This window comes from Hemicordylus capensis, chromosome 1, assembly GCF_027244095.1.
Source record: "Hemicordylus capensis ecotype Gifberg chromosome 1, rHemCap1.1.pri, whole genome shotgun sequence".
In the NCBI taxonomy this organism is placed as follows: Eukaryota; Metazoa; Chordata; class Lepidosauria; order Squamata; family Cordylidae; genus Hemicordylus; species Hemicordylus capensis.
This window is the reverse complement of record NC_069657.1, coordinates 33,038,859-33,060,995: the sequence shown is the minus strand read 5'-3', so window position 1 is coordinate 33,060,995 and position 22,137 is coordinate 33,038,859. Positions and strand designations below refer to the sequence as shown.

At 44.0% G+C, this 22,137-nt stretch overlaps 1 protein-coding gene across 7 annotated transcripts in view; it reads left to right on the top strand.

Moving 5' to 3' along the window:
* UNC79 (unc-79 homolog, NALCN channel complex subunit) overlaps positions 1-22,137 on the top strand; it is a 204,072-nt gene that overhangs the window by 34,068 nt on the left and 147,867 nt on the right. For 6 of the 7 annotated variants that reach the window (XM_053245847.1, XM_053245854.1, XM_053245821.1 and 3 more), the window contains exons 5-11: positions 3,097-3,189; positions 4,827-4,882; positions 9,215-9,344; positions 11,704-11,768; positions 13,963-14,051; positions 16,495-16,535; positions 19,694-19,722. In XM_053245847.1, coding sequence (XP_053101822.1) covers positions 3,097-3,189; positions 4,827-4,882; positions 9,215-9,344; positions 11,704-11,768; positions 13,963-14,051; positions 16,495-16,535; positions 19,694-19,722 — 503 coding nt within the window. Of the gene's footprint in view, positions 1-3,096; positions 3,190-4,826; positions 4,883-9,214; positions 9,345-11,703; positions 11,769-13,962; positions 14,052-16,494; positions 16,536-19,693; positions 19,723-20,994; positions 21,195-22,137 lie in introns of those variants that run through there. The other variant, XM_053245861.1, reaches the window with a different exon arrangement.

The window sequence follows — 22,137 nt, the reverse complement described above, 5'->3', positions numbered from 1 at the left end:
TACAGGTCCACTGATCTTATATCCGAGCTCTTGTGTTGTTATTGTTGCTGCACTGTACGTTAGTTGGTTTGTTTCTTGCAAATTATTGATTGATATTTCTGCAAGTGCAGCATTGACATCTTTTAATGCCTGAGTAAGTTGTTTTTTGACAACTATTTTTAGGGCTGGAAGTCGAACCCTGGTGGTTGTTTGGTTCATGTGCTCAGTTATTTTTTGGTTTAGTTCTTGCTGCTTTTCTGTTAAACGGCATTTGGGTTTTTGAGGTGAAGGCAAAGGGGTGGTTGCCTGGTTTTGATTTTGAAACAGTTCAGCAACAGTGGCATCCTTCTCCACCTGCGCCTGAGCAACTGCTTCAGTTGGTGGCAATTCTTCTTCCATATCTTGAGCCTGTGTTGCTCTTTGCAGTTCTTCCAGCTCAACTCCTGTGAATACTTTATTTCTTATAATGAATCTTCTCTGGTCTGCTAGCCTTTGTTCTGTTATTTCTGTATCTGGATGCTCCTCTTTCCAAATTTGGTACATTCTTTTAAAATAACCTCTTCTAGTTGGACTAGATTTGTAATAGTAGATCATTATTTCCTTGTTGGCATTTTTCGTATATTTTTTTCGGTTAAGCGACATTTCTTCCAGTAACTTTGCTGTCTTCAGCCCTGGTTGCTCAGCTGAAGATCCTGAGCCCTGTTGCCCACTTGCCACCAGATGTCCAGGGACTATAGCACCTGGCGCGGTCCTTGTTGACCCGGGCGACGACCGATCCGGTATAGATTTATTAAAGTTACGTCTCACCATATTGTTGATGGGAGAGGCACTCTTTGTCTGGCTCCTCTGGTGAGACCTGTCCAGTATGGTTGGACCTCTGGCATAGCTCTCACCTTCCTCAGAGCACACAAGCCCCACAACCATGTCAAGGTAGTGGCTCACTGGGGGATTATTATTATTGGTAGTAGTATTAGTATTAGTATTGTGCTTGGATCACAGCATATAAGACCTGTCTTTTCCACTGTAAATATTGCTCTGCTGATGATTAGGGAGTATTATATGAGACAAGTTATGACCACATCTTATAACAACAGAAGCATGATATTTGGCTATTTAATACATTTCCCCCCGCATGGGATCATATTAATGAAAAAGCTTCATTGGTTGAAAATTGAGGAATCTGAGGTTTGTGATTGGAAGGGGGAGGCACAATGTAGGAGCAGCAGGAGGGGAAGGATAGAAATATTTTAGAGAAATATAATAGAAATTAACTCAATATTCTCAATGAATTCATAAAATATATTCTTAATAATAAACTTCACCTAATAATTTACAGGTTGACACTGACTTGATGACACTCAGTCAATCAATCAATCAATCAATCAATCAATCAATCAATATTTTACCCTCAATACCAGGCATTCACTATCACTATCTCTCTCTCTAGTAAGTTAATATCACAATTACAGGATGCATGGATACATCCATAACAGGTGTAATAGGTGTATCAATGTAATCTGCAGTTATGATATTAACTTTATCTTGGTTGAAGTTTATTATTAAGAATATATCTTATGTAAATATTGAGAATATTGAGTTAATTTGTATTTTTAGCTTATTAACAGAATAGGTCAAAATGTTTTTGGTGCAGAATAGGAAGTATACTGTTGTATGAGCATTCAACGTAACATGTGAATAACTCTATGTATGCACTGATCTGACCAACATCCTAACTAATGTTGCAGTTGCACAGCAAAGTTGCACTACCACAAGAAAATAGTGTATGTGCATAGATGTTCCATATCAAGGGGATTTTGTAATTGTGTTATTGTGTAAAAGTTACCTGAAAAAAACATATGGGGCATGCTACAGGTTGCATCCCTTGTTGTGCAAGCACACACGTGTTGTGCAAGTGCAACGCTAGTCTACAATACAAACACTAGATTGAGTGCAACTAGCTAGTGCAACAGCCTTGCACAAGCGCAATGTTCTTGCAGAAGTTCAGTGTTCATCAGAATTTTGGTCACTGTTCGTAGGTTATATGTGTGATGAACATAATGCATGAACAGGGCTAGACTCTCTTCAGTTTCTTGCTAATTTGCCTTACTGCATACACCCTACAATTCTATCATTTAAAAGATTGTAAAGCAGAGTGGCTTAAAATAATTGGCTTTAAAGCCAATATTTCCCTTATTAGGGGGAAATGAGGCTAGTATATTGCTTCACTTCCGTTGGCTCTTCTTTTTCCTCCTATGTGAGGGCAGATGCTGCTCCTTTATAGAAATTACTGAATATTCTGCGGTTTGGAAATATTTACAGTTTTATTTGCAGGAACCCCATTAATGTAAACCTGTGAACTACTCAACATGACCAAGCAAGAACAGGTTGGGCAATCTGAAGAATCCTGCCATCCAGTTTTCACCAGCCATGTACCTCTGTGTCTTCATTAGCCAGATTACAAAATGTGAAACAGAGGGAATCATGGGCTACCATCTAGGACAGAGTTGGCTTGTTGGTTGACAGTATATACTATGATAGGGTGGCGTAAGTGAAATGAAAAAAAAATTGACTTCTGAAGTATTGGAGAGGGATAGCATGAGATCACTTTTGGGGTGTGTATGTGTGTGTGACATGCATCCTGGACTTTATTTATTAAGAGCCTTCCAGGATTGTAGTGCTTGTAGTGGATGAATGGTACTGTTACCAGACAGCCTGCCCTCCATTTTTTACTCTCAGCTTTGAATCTGAATGAAACTGATTCAGAGACAAGTGCTTGAATTCAGGGAGAAAGCAGACCTCCATTTGGGCCAAAATACCAGAGTAATGTAGCATCCATATGTGCAAACATGCAAATTTGGCACGCTAGTACTTTTTTCTCTGGGCAGCCCATCTTAATGTACACTCTACATTTGAAGAAATCTTTTATGATGATAGTAAGTTCTTCATCAAACACATTTTGACCTGTTCCAGGTCTTCTTCAGGGGCCCAATTACATCTGTTCCAGAACCAAAGTCTAAAAACAAACTTGTACAAATCTGTTAATAAGGTTAAAATGTAATGGAAATCAACTCCAATGTGTATTTCTAGCTGCTAATATTTTGCTTGTTTTCTTTGAAGTGGGCTCATCGAGAAGAGAAGGGGTGCCCGCTCATGTTAATTTGTCTGCGTCTTCAATGCTAATGATTGCAATGCAGTATACATCTAATCCTGGTACGTATCTATATTTCTGGCTGTTTGTTCATCAGTCTGTCTTCCGGGAAATGTTACGTAAAAGCAGGTTGCAAATGTTTTTTAGCATAGCTGTGTGAAAGCTGACATTGCATGAAACGCTTCTCACTGAGTTCTTAATGCTTCTTACTGTGTTCTTATTTTGAAAAGGAATTAAAAATAGTCCTTTTATGATTTCTGAGCCTGGTGCCTGAAGCATCTATTTTGGTGATAATGGATTTCACAGTGTCACAAAGGTACCTTAGAGACTGTGAACCAGTTCTGTAAATTCTGTTTTAACACCAGTAAATGGAACAGTGTCAGTGTATATCACTATTGCTTTTGTGATAATTAAAGAACACTGGTTTGCATTTAAATTTAAATTTAGATAGAAATGTGTTGATTGCCTCATATGCTGCACTTTAAAAGACTCTTAGTGATTTCTCTTTATAGTAGGGGAAATTATGCCTTGTACAGCCTCAAAAATAGTTTTCAGTTAGCAAGATGGGAACATGATGGTTCACATATGGACTAAGGTAGTCATGACTAAATCCCATTGAAATCAGTGGGACTCAAGTTATTCCTGACCAATGTTTCAGTTGACTTCAATGGTGCTTAGACATGACTTAGACAGCATGTGACCAGATGAATCGAGATCTGTTATACTGGACAGCATATAGCTGTCATTTTTTTCATTGGACGAAAGCTCCTTCCTATGAACAGTTCCATAGCTAGCAAAGGTCAGAATGTGAAGCTTTCTTCATCATAACGTTGCTATGCTGGTAAAAGCATCCGCTGTTGATGATAAAGACGTATCAAGCCTAGTTTAGTGGCCAGCACCAAATGCTTCCAAATTATATAGAGATGAGCTAGCCAAGTCTTAAAGGGTGTCTTCCTAAGCTGTTTAAAATATATATTATTTATCCACCAATACATCTAGAATTGAATGTGAATGGAGGGATAGTCTCATGGTGGCAGTCTGCCCCACCCCTGGCCTATGTGCATTCATTAGAATGGTGTTTTTCAAACTTGGGTCCCCAGATGCTGGACTACAACTCCCATCATCCATCACAAGGCCTAGTGGCCAGGGATGATAGGAGTTATAGCCCAACAACAACTGGGGGCCCGATTTGAGAATTTGAATACCAGTTGCAGTGGAGAGCAACAGCAGGAGAGACGGCATGCTCTCAGCTCTTGCCTGTGGGCTTCCCAGAGGCATCTGGTGGGCCATTGTGTGGAATAGGATGTTGGATTAGATAGGCCTTGGGTCTGATCCAGCAGGGCTGTTCTTATATTCTTATGTTCATATTAGCCTTGCACATGCCAGACGTTTCTGCATACAGGAAGACTGCAACATGCAAGTGCATTCATACATGCAATCTCCCCACTGTTTTTGAGACAAAATATAGGCCCATGAAGACTGTACCTTGTACCCTTGAGGGACATTTGAATTGGCTTCTTGAGTCCATGTACAGGATGCTGATAATCCAAACCATAAAATGCTATTGCTACCCATTTGCCATGTAGGATTCGAACTGCTAGAAAGATACAGATTAAGACAATAGATATGCTGCAAAATATATCTGTTCCTTGCTAGTGTATTTGAAATGGAAAGCCTCAATTTGTCTTTTCTCTCTCAGTTTATCATTGTCAGTTACTGGAATGCCTTATGAAGTACAAACAAGAAGTATGGAAAGTAAGTTTGTGATCAAATATATTATGAAACTGTGGTTTATTTTAGGATTTAGGTCACTTTAAGATTCAGTTCACTTTAATTCAAAGCTGTTGGAACAATTTCCACGTCTGTTCCTTTTCCTGAAGTCTGAGAAGCATACCAATATTTTCTTGCAATATGAATTTGTGCTCTTGTATGTTAGGCCCTTCTCTTTGATTCTGGTTCCAGGAGTGGAAATAGGAGAAGAAATAGAATTGATGATTTCTTTAAGGGCAATCATACACAAATAATCTGAGACACATACAGGTGTAAATTTTGGAGATGGTGAGATTTTATTTTAGGAGTCATATAGAGGGAAGGAACTGATTTCCTGATAACTGTAGCAATCCAAGTGCCCATAATCAGACCCAACTTCTAGTGCTTATGTATCCCTGGATGTTTGCACCATTGAACATACATATTATAGAACTTTAATTTGATGACAGTTCATGCAGTTATGGACAGCACAGCCCTGCTTTGGTAAGCCCCTTTTCCTAACCAAGCCACACCCCCTGACCTCAACAAAATTCCACATTGATTGATTGATTGATTGATTGCATTTTTATACCGCCCCTCCCAATTTGGCCCAGGGCGGTTTACAAACAAAACAAAAACAGTCAAAATCAGTCAACAACAAAAACAAAAATCCTAAAATACCATAAAACAATCAGTTAAAAACAATTTAAAAACCCTAAAAAAATCCAGTACATTAAAAACCCCTTACAACAATTTAAAAATCCTGGAAGGCCAGGCCAAACAGATAAGGGTTCTCCTGAAGGTCAATAAAGAGTTCAAATTATGGATTTCTGCAGGGAGTGCATTCCACAGCCCAGGAGCGGCTACAGAGAAGGTCCACCTCTGAGTTGCCACCAGACGTACCGGTGGTAACTGGAGATGGACCTCCTCAGATGACTTTAACATGTGGTGGGGGTCATGCAGAGGAAGGCACTCTCTAAGGTAACCTGGACCTAAGCCGTTTCGGGCTTTAAAGGTAATAACCAGCACTTTGTATTTTGCCCGGAAACATATCGGCAGCCAGTGCAACTGTTTCAAAACAGGCATAATATGGTCTCTCTGAGTTGCCCCGGAGACCAATCTGGCTGCCGCATTTTGAACTAACTGAAGTTTCCGGACCCCACATAGAGGGCATTGCAGTAGTCAAGCCTGGAGGTTACCAGCTGGTGCACTACTGTTTTGATTTTCAAGGAATGGATGTATCTGTCGAATCAGCCGAAGCTGTTAGAAAGCACTCCTGGCCATGGCCTCCACCTGAGATACCAGGGTGAGGCCTGGGTCCAGTAGTACTCCTAAACTGCAAACCTGCTCCTTCCCGGGGCATGTAACCCCATCCAGCACAGGGAGATTTAACTCATCCCTCAGATTCTGAGCCTGAGCCTGATTCAGATTCTCACTCTGGTGCACCAAGGGTGCATTGCCACGGTAACAGGAGCCATTCTTCTCTATAGCCTGGATTGTTCTGCCTCCAGATGTCCCTTTCTAGTTTGCTCATATTGGGTCATCATTTGTCTCCCAATACGTGAGATTTCAAGGAGGCTTACTTAATTCTCTCCTCATTCTTTCCCCCCAGAATTCCCAAGTGCTGTACTTTATTTATTGTAACCCCACCCTTTCCCCAGTTTGCTGTACATGTTCATCTTGCCACTTTTATCCTCACAACAGCTCTGTAAGGTAATTTAGGCCAAAGGTCAGCCAGTGAGCTTCATATCTGAGCTGAGATTGGAACCCAAGTTTTTCCAGTCTAAGTCCAGCAACTGGTCTAAATCCAGCACTATATCACACTGTTTCTCAATAGGCCAGATCAGATGAACATGGAGCTCTTCATGGGATAACGTCAGGGCTGTGGAGAGAGCATACCTGTCCCGTCATCATTAAAGGACTTACTGACGTGTTCTTTTAATCACATGAGGGATGTTCATTGGAATTGTTGCTCTGTATGTGCTACAAATTCCTGTTTAAACTCCTTTAGTGACATCAGGGCAGGCATGTTCTTGCCATGGCTCCAACATTATCCCGGTCCATCATCTGAGCCTTTTGACAAAGCTTTCTACAAAGTTCCTCATCAAAGACTCCTGAGAAAACTTAGCAGTCATGGGATAAGGGGACAAGTACATGTGCGGGATTGCTAACTGGTTGAAGGATAGGAAACAGAGCATAGGTATAAATGGAGAGTTTTCACAAGGGAGGAAGTAAGAAGTGGGGTCCCCCAGGGATCTGTTCTGGGACCGGTGCTTTTTAATTTATTCATAAATGATCTGGAAGTTTGAGTAAGTGGCCAAATTTGCAGATGATCTCAAACTATTTAGGGTGGTGAAATCCAAAACAGATTGTGAGACGCTCCAAAGGATCTCTCCAAACTGGGTGAGTAGATGACAAAATGGCAAATACGGTTCAATGTTGGCAAGTGTAAAGTGATGTACATTGGGACGAAAACCCCTAACTTATACGCTGATGGGATCTCAGCTGTTGGTGACTGACCAGGAGAGGGATCTTGGGGTCGTGGTGGATAGCTCGTTGAGTGTTGACTCAGTGTGCGGCAGCGGTGAAAAAGGCCAAGTCCATGCTTGGAATCATTAGGAAGGGGATTGAAAATAAAACTGCTAATATTATAATGCCCTTATACAAAACTGTGGTGCAGCCACACTTGGAGTACCGTGTACAATTCTGGTCACCACATCTAAAAAAGGACATTGTAGAACTGGAAAAGGTACAGAAGAGGGCAACCAAGATGATCAGGGGCCTAGAGCACCTTTCTTATGAGGCAAGACTACAACACCTGGGGCTTTTTAGTTTAGAAAAAAGACGACTGTGCGGAGACATGATAGAGGTCTATAAAATCATGCATAGAGTGGAGAAGGTGGGTAGAGAGAAATTCTTCTCCCTCTCACATAACACTAGGACCAGGGGTCATCCCATGAAATTGATTGCCAGGAAATTTAGTACCATCAAACGGAAGTACTTTTTCATACAACGCATGATCAACTTGTGGAATTCTCTGCCACAAGATGTGGTGTCAGCCAAGAACCTGGATGGCTTTAAGAGGGGTTTGAATAACTTCATGGAGGATAGGCCTATCAATAGCTACTAATCTGAGGGCTATAGGCCACCTGCAGCCTCAGAGGCAGAATGCCTCTGAGTACCAGTTGCAGCAGAGTAACAGCAGGAGAGAGGGCATGCCCTCAACTCCTGCCTGTGGCTTCCAGCGGCATCTGGTGGGCCACTGTGTGAAACAGGATGCTGGACTAGATGGTCCTTGGGCCTGATCCATCAGGGTTGTTCTAACCAGCCCACTGGCTATCAGTGGAATAAGATTTTCTGAGGCCACATTTGTCAAAGCCTTCAGAAGTGCAAACTTTATGTGTTATTTACATTTTATTGCAATAAATGTGATGAACAAACAATGGATGTAATTATCTTGTTTTCACTTAACATGTTCCCTATTTCAAATTCCGAATATAACCTCCCCCATGTCATATTGCTGTTTCAGTAGTTCTGGAAAGTATGTAAGTAAAGAAAGAGAAGGGTGGGGCCAGGGGGAAGGAGAAGGAAAGAAAGAAAAGGAAGGAAGGGATAGAATAAACCACATATATTGGATACATAAATAAAATAAATAACACACTGGTTGAAAGTTATCTATTATTATTATTTTTACATTTTATATCCACTCTTCCTCCAAGGAGCCCAGAGCCCAGAGCATACTTAGGTTTCTCCTCATAACAACCCTGTGAAGTAGGTTAGGCTGAGAAAGAAGTGACTGGCCCAGAGTCACCCAGCAAGTATCATGGCTGAATGGGAATTTGAACTCGGGTCTCCCCGTTCCTAGTCCAGTACTCTAACCACTACACCATGCTAGCTCTATACAGACAAGTGAAAGACAAGAAGAATTAATAACTTTTCAGTTACCAGAAAAAGTCTAGAAAGTATTTCGAGATACTTTCAGATTTCTGGAAGTAAATTTTCTTATTAGCTGCCAAAGCCTCTAGGTCCATATGCCAGTCCTCAGAGCTGGGAGGGAGTAATTTTCAATTTCTATTTCCGTGAAACTAGCCGTTTAGATATTAAGGCAGCTCTAGATATCCAGCTATTAAGGCAGCTTTATGTCTAGAATTAAGGTCAGTCGTCTGGCTTGGAAGACCCAATATAATACATAAAGGAGAAGGCTTAAACTCAATGTTTAAAGCAAAAAGTGAGAAGATCACTGAAAACATTTTCTCTGTGCTGATGTGCACACCTAGCTGAGCCTGTGAATGCTGAACACATAAAATGCTGCTCTCGCTCTCTCTTTTCCTCCCTTAGGACTTACTGTATGTAATAGCATATGGACCTTCTCAAGTAAAACCACCTGCAGTACAAATGCTTTTCCATTACTGGCCCAACTTAAAACCTCCCGGGGCAATAAGCGAGTATCGAGGATTGCAGTACACAGGTAAATGAGGCACAACCAAGCTGTATGTAAGTGCCAGATGCTGGCTGACATCCAAACTAATGCTTCACCAACATGCTAGCATTTTCTGTTATCCAATTGGCGGGTGGGGTGATTTTTGATGATCTTCCCTTCCCTCTGCAGGGAAGGGAAACAGTGTCCCTGAGGGTTTGGGGACCTTCAGGGACATAGCTTCAAGAAGCACAGGTGACTGTAGAGGGAAGGAGAGATTTTCAAAAATTGCCCCTCCTCCCTCACGCAATAGAAAATGTTGGCACATCAGTGCAGTGTTACTCTGGAAGTCAGTCACTAATTTCTGGCAGAAAGTTATCAAAAATGCTGTATGGATGGATGTTTTTTGGAGCAATGGTATATTCAAATGATTGTGTACAATGTTCTCAAAGCATTATATCGTAAGTTCTTATACAAAGAAGTGTGGTTCTGGGTTAATGAGCCCAAATAATGAATTTTTAAAAAAGCAACAAAGATGGTGACAGTTTCTTAATGATAAAGGAGTTCAGCATTGGAAGAGGCTGCAAAGGGAAGGTGTGGAATTTCCTTCTTTGGTGGCAGTCGCGTATTTGTCAGGATGATTAAGGTACTGGAGATCCTCTCTTAGGGCAGAGGGTTGGACTAGGTGATCCATTGGGCGCCTTCTAATTCTATGATTCTATAATGAAACTTCTGAGGTCTGCAGTGTGTCAGTCACAGAACCTGTCATTCTGCCACTGTGCTAATTCTCCTCGAATATTTTCATAGTGAGGTGACAACATTTTTGTTTGGATTAGTGAAGGGTAAGTAACATATATTTTCTTGGATTCAATGTACCACTTACTCATTTTCTCTTTAGGACTGATTTACACATGCATGTAGATAGATCTCTTGATTTATCTCATCACTTGATGGCACCAGATGTCTCACAGCTGACTGTGAAGTGGCATCATTGCAAAGCATGGTGTGAGGTGACACAGAAGTTCTATGGGTGATTTTGATCTGTTGGTGAAGATATATGGTACATTTTTAGAGCAATGGCAGATGCATTCAATACAAATGGACCTTTCACCTCCAGATTTGAGTTCTGGGGAAAAAAATGGCTCTGTGAGTTTGCAGTGGCTGGGGATGATGGGAGCTGTAGTTCAGCAACATCTGGAGGCTCCCAGTTTGGGAACCACTGTGGTATACATTGACTATGGACAGTGCTGACTGGCTGGTGCCAGTGATGTCATCAATAAACTTCCTCCAAATCCCTGGAGAACTTTTGTATTTCAGGTTTGTTTTTTTTAATTAATACAATCAATATTTGCCCTGTTCTACATTTTTTCAAAAGTGCACAACCCACCTGAAGCACAGGGTGGGCAGGGTGCAAAACTGAATTGGCATTTGGCTTGCTTTTGGGCTCAGCTTATTGTTTTATTGTATCTGTGAGCCACCCTGAGCAGTATTGTACCAGAAGGATGGGATATAAATATTTTAATGAATAAACCATAAATAACATGTAAGGATGCCGGGCACATACCATGGCTGAGCGACCCACCATGAGTTCTATTTTTATATTATGTCTATATTTACTCTGTTGCAGCTCTTTTACTCATGCAAGTAACTACTTGATGCTGCAGATGTCAGGTGATGAATACTATCATCCTCGTATAATATACTAGCTGACACCCAGACTAATTTCAGTGCTAGTGCTCTAATGCTACGTTGGTGCTATGAGGGAGGCGCAATTTTTGTGGTTTTCCCCTTTCCTTTGAAGCTCACTGTGCCTCCTGATAATATGTCCTGAAGATCATGCAACCTTTTTGGGAGGCACAGTGGGCTTCAGTGGGAAGGGGAAATGGACTAAAATTGCCCCTTCACATTTTGCCGTCACAGTGTTAGCAGCACTAGCACAGCATTAGTCTGGATGTCAGCCACAGTTTTTTTAAAAAAACAATTATGCAGAATTGCACCTCTGGATAATCAATCAAAACAAGAATTTCCATATTTAGAATATGAGGAGATGTTTTATACTGATGGCTGATCTCATTCACTTTCATCACTGGCTCACTAGGTTCTCGGGCAGAGTTCTTTCCTTCCGGTTGCCTGAGAGTCTTGAAATGGAGTTACTGGGCATTGAACCTGAATCCAGCATGCAGGGCAGACATATTCTTGCCAAGCTGCAGCTCCATATTTGTCAGAGCTGGGCTAGCAGCAGAACTAGAGATTAAAACAATTCTGAATGTTTAAGATCAGAACTGGAGCCTGAGACCAGATATTTGCCACTGTGACTCAGACAATGGATACTGATGGTCAGTTCTATATCTAACCCACATTTAGCTTTTCATTTATTTGTGTGTTTATCAGTGGTGGTTTTGTTTTTCAGCATGGAATCCCATACACTGCCAACACATTGAATGCCATAATGCCATTAACAAGCCAGCAGTGAAGGTAATGAACACTTTTGCACGCCTTAGAATTTGCCCACTGAAGAACCACTCTAATTATGTTCCAGCAGTCCCAGGAATAGTGGGACTATCCCTCCTTCTGAGTTAGAAACTGAAAGGAAGGCTATGCCTTGGGTTGTTCTCTTGTCTAGAAACCATAGCCCTTACCACAGCACTACCAAATGTAACCCAAAATCCACAGCAACCCCTATAGTGATCTCATTCTTTCAGTACCTAGGAAGCTGCCTTATACTTAGTCAGACCGTTGATCCAGTATTGTCTGTTTAGACTGGCAGCAGCACTCCAGGGTTTCAGACTTCCCAGCATTACTTGAAGATGCCAAAGATTGAACATGGAACCTTCTGCGTACAAAGCAGATGCTCTTACATTGAGCCACAGCCCCATCCTCAATGGGGCTAATTCCAAGTCTTTAGTTTGTTAGACATTGCTCATGATCCAGGAAATTTTGTCACAGTCCACCCTTTGATCTTGAAAGCTCCCCAAGACTTCTGCACACAGAGAAATATTTCCTCCCCCTTCCTTGCTCACACTGGAATACATGTACCTTCTAGAGCAGGGATTCTCAATGTTGGGTCCCCAGATGTTGTTGGACCAACTCCCATAATCCCCAACCAAAGGGCATTGGGGCTGGGATTATGGGAGTTGAAGTCCAATGACATCTGGGGACCCCATGTTGAGAATCTGTGTTCTAGAAGACCACATCAGAAGCCAGGCATGGCTAAGAGAAAGTAGCCCAGATTGATTTTCCTATATAGGATTTTCCTGCCTGTTTACTTTTCACCTGTTCCCAGCCACAGCTCACATGAACTGGATGGTCATTGTTACCTGTCCTTTAACTATACAATTGGGTTGCTACACAAGTGTTAATCTGTACATTGAACTTCAGATAGAAGCCATTCAAAGAGCCTCACAATCAAAGCGATATCCACTTTCTGTGCTCCCAGGGAGCCTGTGGAGTGAGTGCAAAAACCCTTTTGATTCCTGATTTCCATTGCAACCAAGCAATATTTAATCAGGATCATTAATCTGAGATCAGGATCATTAATCTTGGTCAGTTGCAGTGTGAATCTGTGATTAGGGTTTTTTTGCCGCTCACACAACATATTCCATTTGAGCCTGCATGGCTCAGCAATCTGGGATTTGCTGGTAAATGCACATTGCTTTGATTGTGAGAACTGGCCCGAAGTGAGCCTCCCCATGGGAAGTAAATCCTGTGTTGATCTCAGTTTTCGTTTTCCCTCCTTGTGGTAAACACAAGAGGTTTAACACTCAGATAGCTCATTAACTGTCAGGCTCCTCCTATGTGGATAGCCCTATTCAGACATTATGTTGTACCTGTGTTCAGATATTTGTACACTCATACCTGTGTTCTTTTAAGAGGTGAACCTGGGTACAGGCCCCTGAAATGCAAGACACTGATAAGAAGTGTACCAAAAGCCACTGTGGCTGGGGTGATGAGTTATAGTCCAACAACATCTGGGAACCCATGATTTGGAACCCCTGCCACAGAGGGCTCAGCACAGCTCAATGCATTCTTACCAACCAAAGCTGGTCCATTAGACATGATTACATGGCCTTCTTTCCCTGAAATCAGTGCAGTGCCGGTAGCTAGGGATATGCACGTACTGGTTCAGAGGCCCTTTTCCAGATCTCTGAACCGGTCTGGTGGTTCAGCTGGTTCAGAGGTGATGGCAGGTTACCTTTAAACAGGAGGGAGGGTACTTCCCCTCTCCACCGCCACATTCCCCCTGCTGGCACTGTGCCAAAAATCGCTGGCATAGGGCACCAGCGTACCCTTTTGCCACCCTGGTCAGCATCAGACTGGGGTGACAAGAGGGTACATGGTGTGGGGCGGTAAGAGTACCCTCCCTCCTGCTTAAAGGTAACCCCCCTGCCACCAAACTGGCCATCTGCCGGATCATGCACACCCCTACCAGTAGCTATACTCCAAACAAACTTTCAGTTCCTCTCGGTCACTGTAATTAATTACCCCTTCCAATCACTGAGAAAGCAAGTTGTAACCCCTGAGGAAGACCGAAGCCCATAAACACAAGTGATATTGTATCAGTGGAGAGGATCAGCTGCTAACCACAATTTGAGTTTTCAGGTGCAGGGGATTCATTGACTGGGGCACCCTTTTGAAGAGAAACTGATTCTGTCCTTCCTGTGTGTTTCAGATGTGCATAGATCCTTCCTTGTCTGTGGCTTTGGGTGATAAACCACCCCCTCTCTACCTTTGTGAAGAATGCAGCCAGAGGATTGCAGGGTGGGTAGACCAAGAGAGGCAATCATACTAATACTAAATTTAAAAATAATTTCTCCCAAAAGTTATGTACATACATGGAACTAATTAAGGAAAAAATAGCTCCCCCCCTCCCCGCAACTGAATAGTTAGTTAGATTCTGCGACACAGAAATCCCAAGGGGCTCACGGTAGCATAGATAAGATTGCCCTATTTTATCCTTACAACAACCCTGTGAGGTACATCAGGAGAGAATAGAGACTTCCCCAAGGCCAGTCAGCAAGGCTCTCCAACCGAGCCGTTTAGAGAACCAAGGAGGGTTTGGTGGGGAGAGAGGGCTTGGGCCCGCTCTCCCTGCAGACGATCATGCCTCTAGCCCTGGGCGGCCGGATTGGCTGCCCACACGATAACTGGCTCTGCCACAGAGCCGGTTGGGGCGGTGAGGATCAGGTGCCCCCTGGCCCCTGGAAGTCCCAGCATGCCCCACGCGAGTGAGTGGGGTATTCTGGGGAGACCCCTGTGCCGGGAGGCTTGTTTAAGCCTCTCGGTTGGGTGTCTCCTCATGAGTTGTTGTGGCACGGAGCCGCGCTGTGGTGACTCATGATCAAGGAAATGGGGTTAGTGAGTGCTTGCTCCACTCACCTCGTTTAATGGTGGGGGGGAGTATTTAGAGGGGTTTGCTTCCAGGAGCTGTGTGGCTTCCATTGCAGCACACAACTGCTGGGAAGCTGGCTGGGCTCCCTTAGCCCGCTTTCCAGAGGCCGTGAGAATCGCCTCGATGTGTTTCAAGACTGTGTGTGGATTTGAACTTGTGACTCCCACATAAAAACTTTACACTTCAAGCCACTGCCCAACACTGGTTCTACAGGACTAGGGTGTAACATTTAAGCTTTAGCAGAAGACAATATTTTTCCTTTTCACTTATCAGCCATTAAAGGCAAGCAATGAGTTATCTTATTATGGTGACACTCTTATTTTCCTGCACAAGATATTTAGAAGGGAACATTTTTGATTATATAATAACTAGCAGTATCACTTCCACCCAGGCTTGCCGTAGGTGGGATCTACATATTCTAAAATGCATCACGGCTTCAGTTTTTACTCCAGTTTTGACTTAATTTAGTTTCAGAATCCAGCAATTGACAGGGGTTCATCTAGGATTTAGGGGAAATGAATGCAGGTTCAGTGGTTGGCATCTGACTCCTGAAGTGTGTGGGTAAAGAGGGACTCTGGGGATGTGACTAGAGCTTATGTGCAACCCGCCCCCTGCCGTCTTTCTATACAACCGCTGCTGTCCAAGTGTGCGGAACATCCTTACGCTCCCTGTGCTCCGGAAGCAAACTGGAAGAGAGGAAAGGTTTCACTGAGAGTCAGCAACATATTTCTTATTTTCCAGATTGCATCTGGATTGCAGGCAGAGTGGGGACATTTCACCCACTTGTGCAACACAGCACATGTAGAAGGATTGGGGGAGTTGCATACAAGTCCCAGTTGCATCCCTGCAGTTTGTTTGTTTATTCTTACATTTATATTCCACTCTTCTTCCAAGGAGCCCAGGGTGGGGTACATGGTTATGTTTATCCTCACAAACAGGGGTGTAGCTAGGGGAGAGGGGGCCCGTGTTCACCCCTCTTCCCGGCGGCCTCTCAGAGTGAGGGAGATAATGAAGAAAATAGAGAAGGGTGGAGCTGGGGGGGGGCAGGTTCTTTGAACCTATCCGCTCAGTTAGAGCTACACCCATGCTCACAACAACCCTGTGTAGTAGGTTCGACTGAGAGATAAGTGACTGGCCCAGAACCTCCCAGGGCATTTCATGACAGAATGAGGATTTGAACTTGCATCTCCTGGTCCCAGTCCAGCACTCTAACCACTACACCACGTTGGCTCTCCTCTTTACGTGTGTGCTTCAGAAGTGAAACTTAGACTGACTCCTGATTTTCAGTTTTAGCTTTATAACTGCTTCCAAATAACAGTGACACCATTTGCAGGAAAGAAGTAATTTAATTTTATAGAAGTCACCTTGATGTTGAAGTCATCTTTGATTTAAACCTGCAGCAAAAATAATTAAATTTGCTAGGTAGGAGGCCTAGCTTTTAAACAGGGATGGTGTGTTTGATACTGGAACTTTCCATTCTCTTTTTGTGTTTGGCTTTCATCTTTTGCCATCTAGAGGTAGTCAGAATGCTCTGTATTTCTTCATCTTCTAAATTAGATCTTTCAGCGTAACCTGCAAAACTTAGGACGTGGCAGGCTCCACATCAGCAGAATGGTAATGTGCAATGTGACAAAGAGGGCAATTAAAACAATCCATTTTTTAAATTTTTTAAAAAATAAATATATATATATGAGCTTTTCATAATCATACTGAAGATCCCACTCTGTAAATTTAGAACACAGCTGTTTCATTTGGAAGAAAAAACTCCCAGACCCATCACAGACTACTCTGATTCTTTTTTTTCCTTTTAAGGGATCACAGTGAATGGTTGATTGATGTTCTTTTGCCACAAGGTAAGATTTAATTTAAAGTTGGATAGAAGATAATGTTGACTATATGGTCATAGGGATGTTTATAGAATCATAGAATTGTGGGATTATAAGGGTGCTCAAAGGTCATTCAACCCAACCCCCTACAGCAGTTGTCCCCAAACTGTGTTTCAGAGTGCATTAGACTGCTGCAAGAGAACTGCTATTTTGTGCTATTCGAAATACACAAATTAAAAAATTGAAGTCTCCAGTGTGTCCGAAGTATCCATCTACAGAGGTTGTGTTTCTGCCAGGCCTTTGAATATAGAGTGATTTAGGGCCAAACGATACAATGGGCTGCTTCAGACATCACACGAAATCTCGGATAAAGTTGGTTTCTGCATGTTGTCTAGAGGCTTTGGGAGTGCACGCTTTCCCCCTCCCATTCCTGTGTGAGCATCTTCCTCCTGTATAGGTTTAAACCTTTGAAGATTGGTCATCTCTTCCAAAGTAACCAATCTTGGCTTGTTCTAACCTACTTGCTTCAGATAACCTGAGCAATGTACCCAAGGACTGAAGTGAGTTACCGATCTCGGATTATCTGAAGTAATTAGGTTGGGATGAGCCGAGACGCTTCGGTTTGGAGGACACAACCAATCTCTGCTTATTTAAACCTAAATAGGAAATAGACACTCAGTGGGGTTGGGAGGGGGAAGCACGCATTTCTGAAGCCCAAGGATGTCATGCAGAGCCTGGATGTCACTTCAGATAGCCCCCAGAGCTAACTGAGGTTCTGCATGACGTCTGAACCAACATTCCTCTAACAGGGAATTCCAGATGTTGTTGACTACAACTCCCAGCACCCCCAGCTGTGTTGGCGTTGGCTGGGAATTATGGGAGTTGTAGTCAATGACATCTGGGATTCCCTGTTAGAGGGAGCACTGGTCTGAACTAGCCCAAAACTTTAAGCCATTTAAGACAAAGGATCGGTTGAAATGTCATGCAGAGCCAAGATTAAACTTTGGCTTTGTGTGCGATTCCCCACTCCCCGTCCATGCATGATTTGGAAGAATTCTGCCTCTGATTGTGGTTAGAAATGCGTCAGGAGCAGTTGTGATGACCAATCTGAATGATCCTGGCTTATTCAAATGAAAGTGCTTGAAATAAACTGCAGTCTGAACGCTACTTTAGACCTTGGGTTCAGGGCATGGTTTATTTTGTTCACCTTGTTTAGAGATGCCATTTTGGTACTAAAACCTTTCCAGAGGCTTTGAAGGATTTTTACTGCATGTATTTTCTTAATATTGCCAAGCAAGCTCTGGTTCCTAAAAGCTTCCAATGTAATCAGGAGAGTTAGAACTGAGAATTAAAACTCTTTCAGTGAATACAGTCTGAACATGTTTGTGGTTACTTCTGGGAAGCAACATGTTTAACTGTGCTGTTAAACACTGAGTTTTAACAAACTCATATAATGTCATTGGTTGTGTTGCCAGTTCTGTTTTCATACTGTATGTGTTAATAAATGTTTATCTTTTGTATTCACTGTATTTACAAACTACCTTTCTGTAATACACTCAGTAGTTCACAATATAAAATAATGGTTTACAATGATACAAAAGGACAGGAGATATATGGAACATTCATGTCTAATGGCCACCGCATTAAACCCTTATTATTGCGGGCGGGAAATTAGGTGCCCTTCCCATTCTCTAGGTGGTGATAGATAGATAGATAGATAGATAGATAGATAGATAGATAGATAGATAGATAGATAGATAGATAGATATTGTTCTGAGAGGGGAAGAGCCAAACTGCAGGTGGTTCCAGCTTGTGTGATAGAGGGGGTGTCGCTCTCTCACCTCCCCTTTTGAGGCACTATTATCCTTACTCTTGAGGGGGTTTTTGATTTCATTGTTGAGTTAGGCAGGGCTAGGCCTTGTAATAAGGCAAACTGAGGTAGTTGCTTCAGGCAGCAGAATATTGGGAGGTGGTGGCTGCTGCTGCCCTCTGCTCTTTCTGCCACTGAAACTGTCCTGCTGCTGCTTCACCTGCCTCCTCCAATGTGAAGAGCCGCTCTGAGCCTGCCCCCTGCCCGCCCACATGCTTAATTTGCAAAGGAAGAAGAGATAGCATGGGAATGGAATTATTGAGGAGAGGGTTAGGGAGGAGAGGGGAAACACCCTAGCCCAGAGGTTCCCAACGTTGGGTCCCCAGATCATATTGGACTTCAGGTCCCATAATCTCCAACCAAAGGCCACTGGGGCTGGTTATTATGGGACATCTGGGGACCCAATGTTCAGAATCCCTGCTCTAGTCCAGGGGTTCCCAACCTGTGGTCCTCCAGATGTTCTTGAAATACAACTCCCATCTTCCCCAGGCACAATTTCATGTGGCTGGGGATGATGGGAGTTGTAATTCAGCAAGATCTGGAGGACCACAGTTTAGGAACCCCTGCTCTGGTCTGCCACTCTCTTCTCCTCCATTTTCCCATCTCTTACTTTACCCCTCCTCCTTTTCAAATCCAGCAAGCCAAAGTGAACGTTCCCTTTGTGCTGACCTAAGTGCCCCCACCTCAGGCTCCCAAAAGTCTTGGTTCACCCCTGGAGTTAAGCTAGTATTCCATCTATGTGTTTCTTGTAGTGAAACCTGACTAGATTCTGGTAAACACCAAGGCCAGAGGAGTTCCACCACAGGTGGGCCGGCCAATTCATTTCTGGATTCTGCCTCAAAACAAAATGTGGCATTATTATTCCTGAAGTTCTTCACTCTCTTTCAAGTCTTCCAGTCCTGTATGTCTGCTGTTATCTCCTGGATATACCTTTCCCCATATTCCTCTAAAGACTTATTTGGTGTTGGCCTCTGAACCTGGATAGAGAGCAAACTGTTGCTGCTCCTGATGTTGGCCACTCCTGTGTCTTTCACCATTCCTCTGCAAATGGGAATGGTTGGCATGTTTTTAACTACAAGACATGCCTCATTTTACAAAGACTCAGTATGGCTTGTCTTTGTTTTTAGCACAGGATGAAACCTTTATTATATCATGCTGAGTAAGATCCAGCATTCAGATACCATCACCCCCATCCCAGTAAAGTACATTTTCTCTAGTACTTTTTAACAGTCCCAGTTCATCCCATCCAATATACCACCTACGGTAGAGGAGTGATCTTAACAGTTTTGCTGTTCCGTTTACCTTCCCCTTACAGCTGAAATTTCTGCCATATGTCAAAAGAAGGTAAGACTCTTCCATATGTATGGCGGGGCATCTCTCAGCATTTTTGTCTGTAGCTTCATCTCATTGTCATGTGCTCTGCAAAATTTCCCATTGTCTCTTTCACTGTATCTGTTGAAATTACGGTTCTTTAGCAGCAGAAATTGTTGAATGTTGCTGAAACATGTGGACATTGTGCTTCTGGTTGTTGGGTGTTGATATTCGACATATAATTTGAAGTGCTCTTCTGTTGCTGTCAATTTCACCTTACACAATTCAGCAAAAGGGATATCCACAAAAGTTTACTTTATCACATGTTGAAACGAATGGCGATTACAAGGATAATTGAAGGCCCAGCAAAACTTCATGTGCCGGGGGAATCCCCCCCCCCCGCCGCTCTCCAATCCTATACCATAAAATGGTTAGGTGTGCGGCCGTGCTGCCCGTGTCTTTTTGGGCAGTTCTGCGCATGCGCGGAGCACGTGCGCAGAACTGCCAAAAAGATACGGCTGCCCAGACACGGGTGGCCATGTTGTATCTGAGCAGGGAGAGGCAGCGGCGGCGGCAGGAAGGACTGGCCTCACTGGCGGCGGCCACCGCCGCGCCGAGAAGACTGGCCCCACTGGCGGTGGCCGAAAAGACTGGCCCCGCTGGCGGCGGCCGAGAGGACTGGCCCCGCTGGTGGTGGCCGAGAAGCCTGGCCCCGCTGGCGGTGGCCGCCGCCGAGAAGACTGGCCCCGCTGGCGGCGGCCGAGAGGACTGGCCCCGCTGGCGGTGGCCGAGAAGCCTGGCCCCGCTGGCGGTGGCCGCCGCCGAGAAGACTGGCCCCGCTGGCGGCGGCCGAGAGGACTGGCCCCGCTGGCGGTGGCCGAGAAGCCTGGCCCCGCTGGCGGTGGCCGCCGCCGAGAAGACTGGCCCCGCTGGCGGCGGCCGAGAGGACTGGCCCCGCTGGCGGTGGCTGAGAAGCCTGGCCCCGCTGGCGACAGCTGAGCCGCCGCCGAGAAGCCTGGCCCCACTGGCGGAGGCCGAGAAGCCTGGCCCCGCTGGTGACGCCCGAGCCGCCGCTGAGAAGCCTGGCCCCGCTGGCGGAGGCCGAGCCGCCGCCAAGAACACTGGCCCCGCTGGCGGCCGCCGCTGCCGAGAAGCCTGGCCCCACTGGCGGCGGCCGAGAGGACTGGAGGGGAGCTCACTCAGAGCTCCTCACTCCTTAAAGTCTCTTCCTGTATTGGCGCTTTGGCCGAAAAGAACGCAATAGGCGTCCTTTTCGGCCAAAGCGGCAGTACGTGAAGAGGCTTTAAGGAGTGAGGAGCTCTGCATGTGAGCTCCTCTCTCCTTCTCTACATGGTCCCGGGCAGAAGAGGTCTCGGCAGCTGGGAGGGCGGGCGGTTGCTCAACACAGAAGTTGCCGTCTCAATATTGATCATTTAAAACAACAATCACCGCAGAATGTGGCATGTTAATAAGCGGATTTTATTTGCAGCACTTTAATAATGCAGGTACGTTCTCCAACCGAGTGTAGCACTTCCTCTTTTTAAGTTTGCAGTTTGTGCAAGTTTACTCGGAGGAAAGTACTGTTGCTTTTCACAGAACATCGCTGCCCCAGTATTATGAATCTATCTGTCTGCTTAATAAATATTTCTTAATATGCAACAGTTGGGGTTAGGTGTTCTGTCTGCCAATCTTGATCTGACAAGAAAACTGCGATAGGTAAGCAGTATTTTATCAAAATGGATTTTAGTGTGAAATATGGCACGGCTTAATCTCTATGTTCTAAAAATGGCTGTTGGCAAATTGAAAGCATCCCCCCCAAAAAAGGGCAAGAGAAAGGAAGAAGGAATAAATTAAAAAAACAACACCTAGCACCCGTTATTATAACGGGCTTAAAATTACTAGTATGCTTATAAAGTTGTATTTATAGTAGATATCCCTTGAAGAAGAACAATCTGCTTAAATTTGCTCCAATAGGAGTCTTTATTACTATTTATTTATTTTTATACTGCCATTCTTTTAATGCAGGGGTTCTCAGACTTGGGTCCCCAGATGTTACTGGACTACAGCTCCCACCATCCCCAGCCATAATGGCCGTTGTAGACCAACAACATCTGGGGACCCAGGCAGTATTCCCTCTATGGTATGCAAATGTGCAAGTGCACACAAGTTTTTTTGATGTTTGCTCAGTTGATTTTAGATCCCGCTCAGATTGAATCAGGAAGGCCCCATTCTGAATCTACATGTGCACCCACTACCTTGATACCCCGCCCCCAGAACAAAACTCATTCTGCTCACAGATGAAAAAAAACTAGAGGGAACATTGGACCCAGGTTTGAGAGAGCCTGTTCCGATGAGCTCAGGGTAGCATTTATCGTTCTTCCCCTGTCCATTTTCCCCCTCAACAACCTTGAGAGAGGTAAGTTAGGCTGAGAGATAGTGACTGTTCTG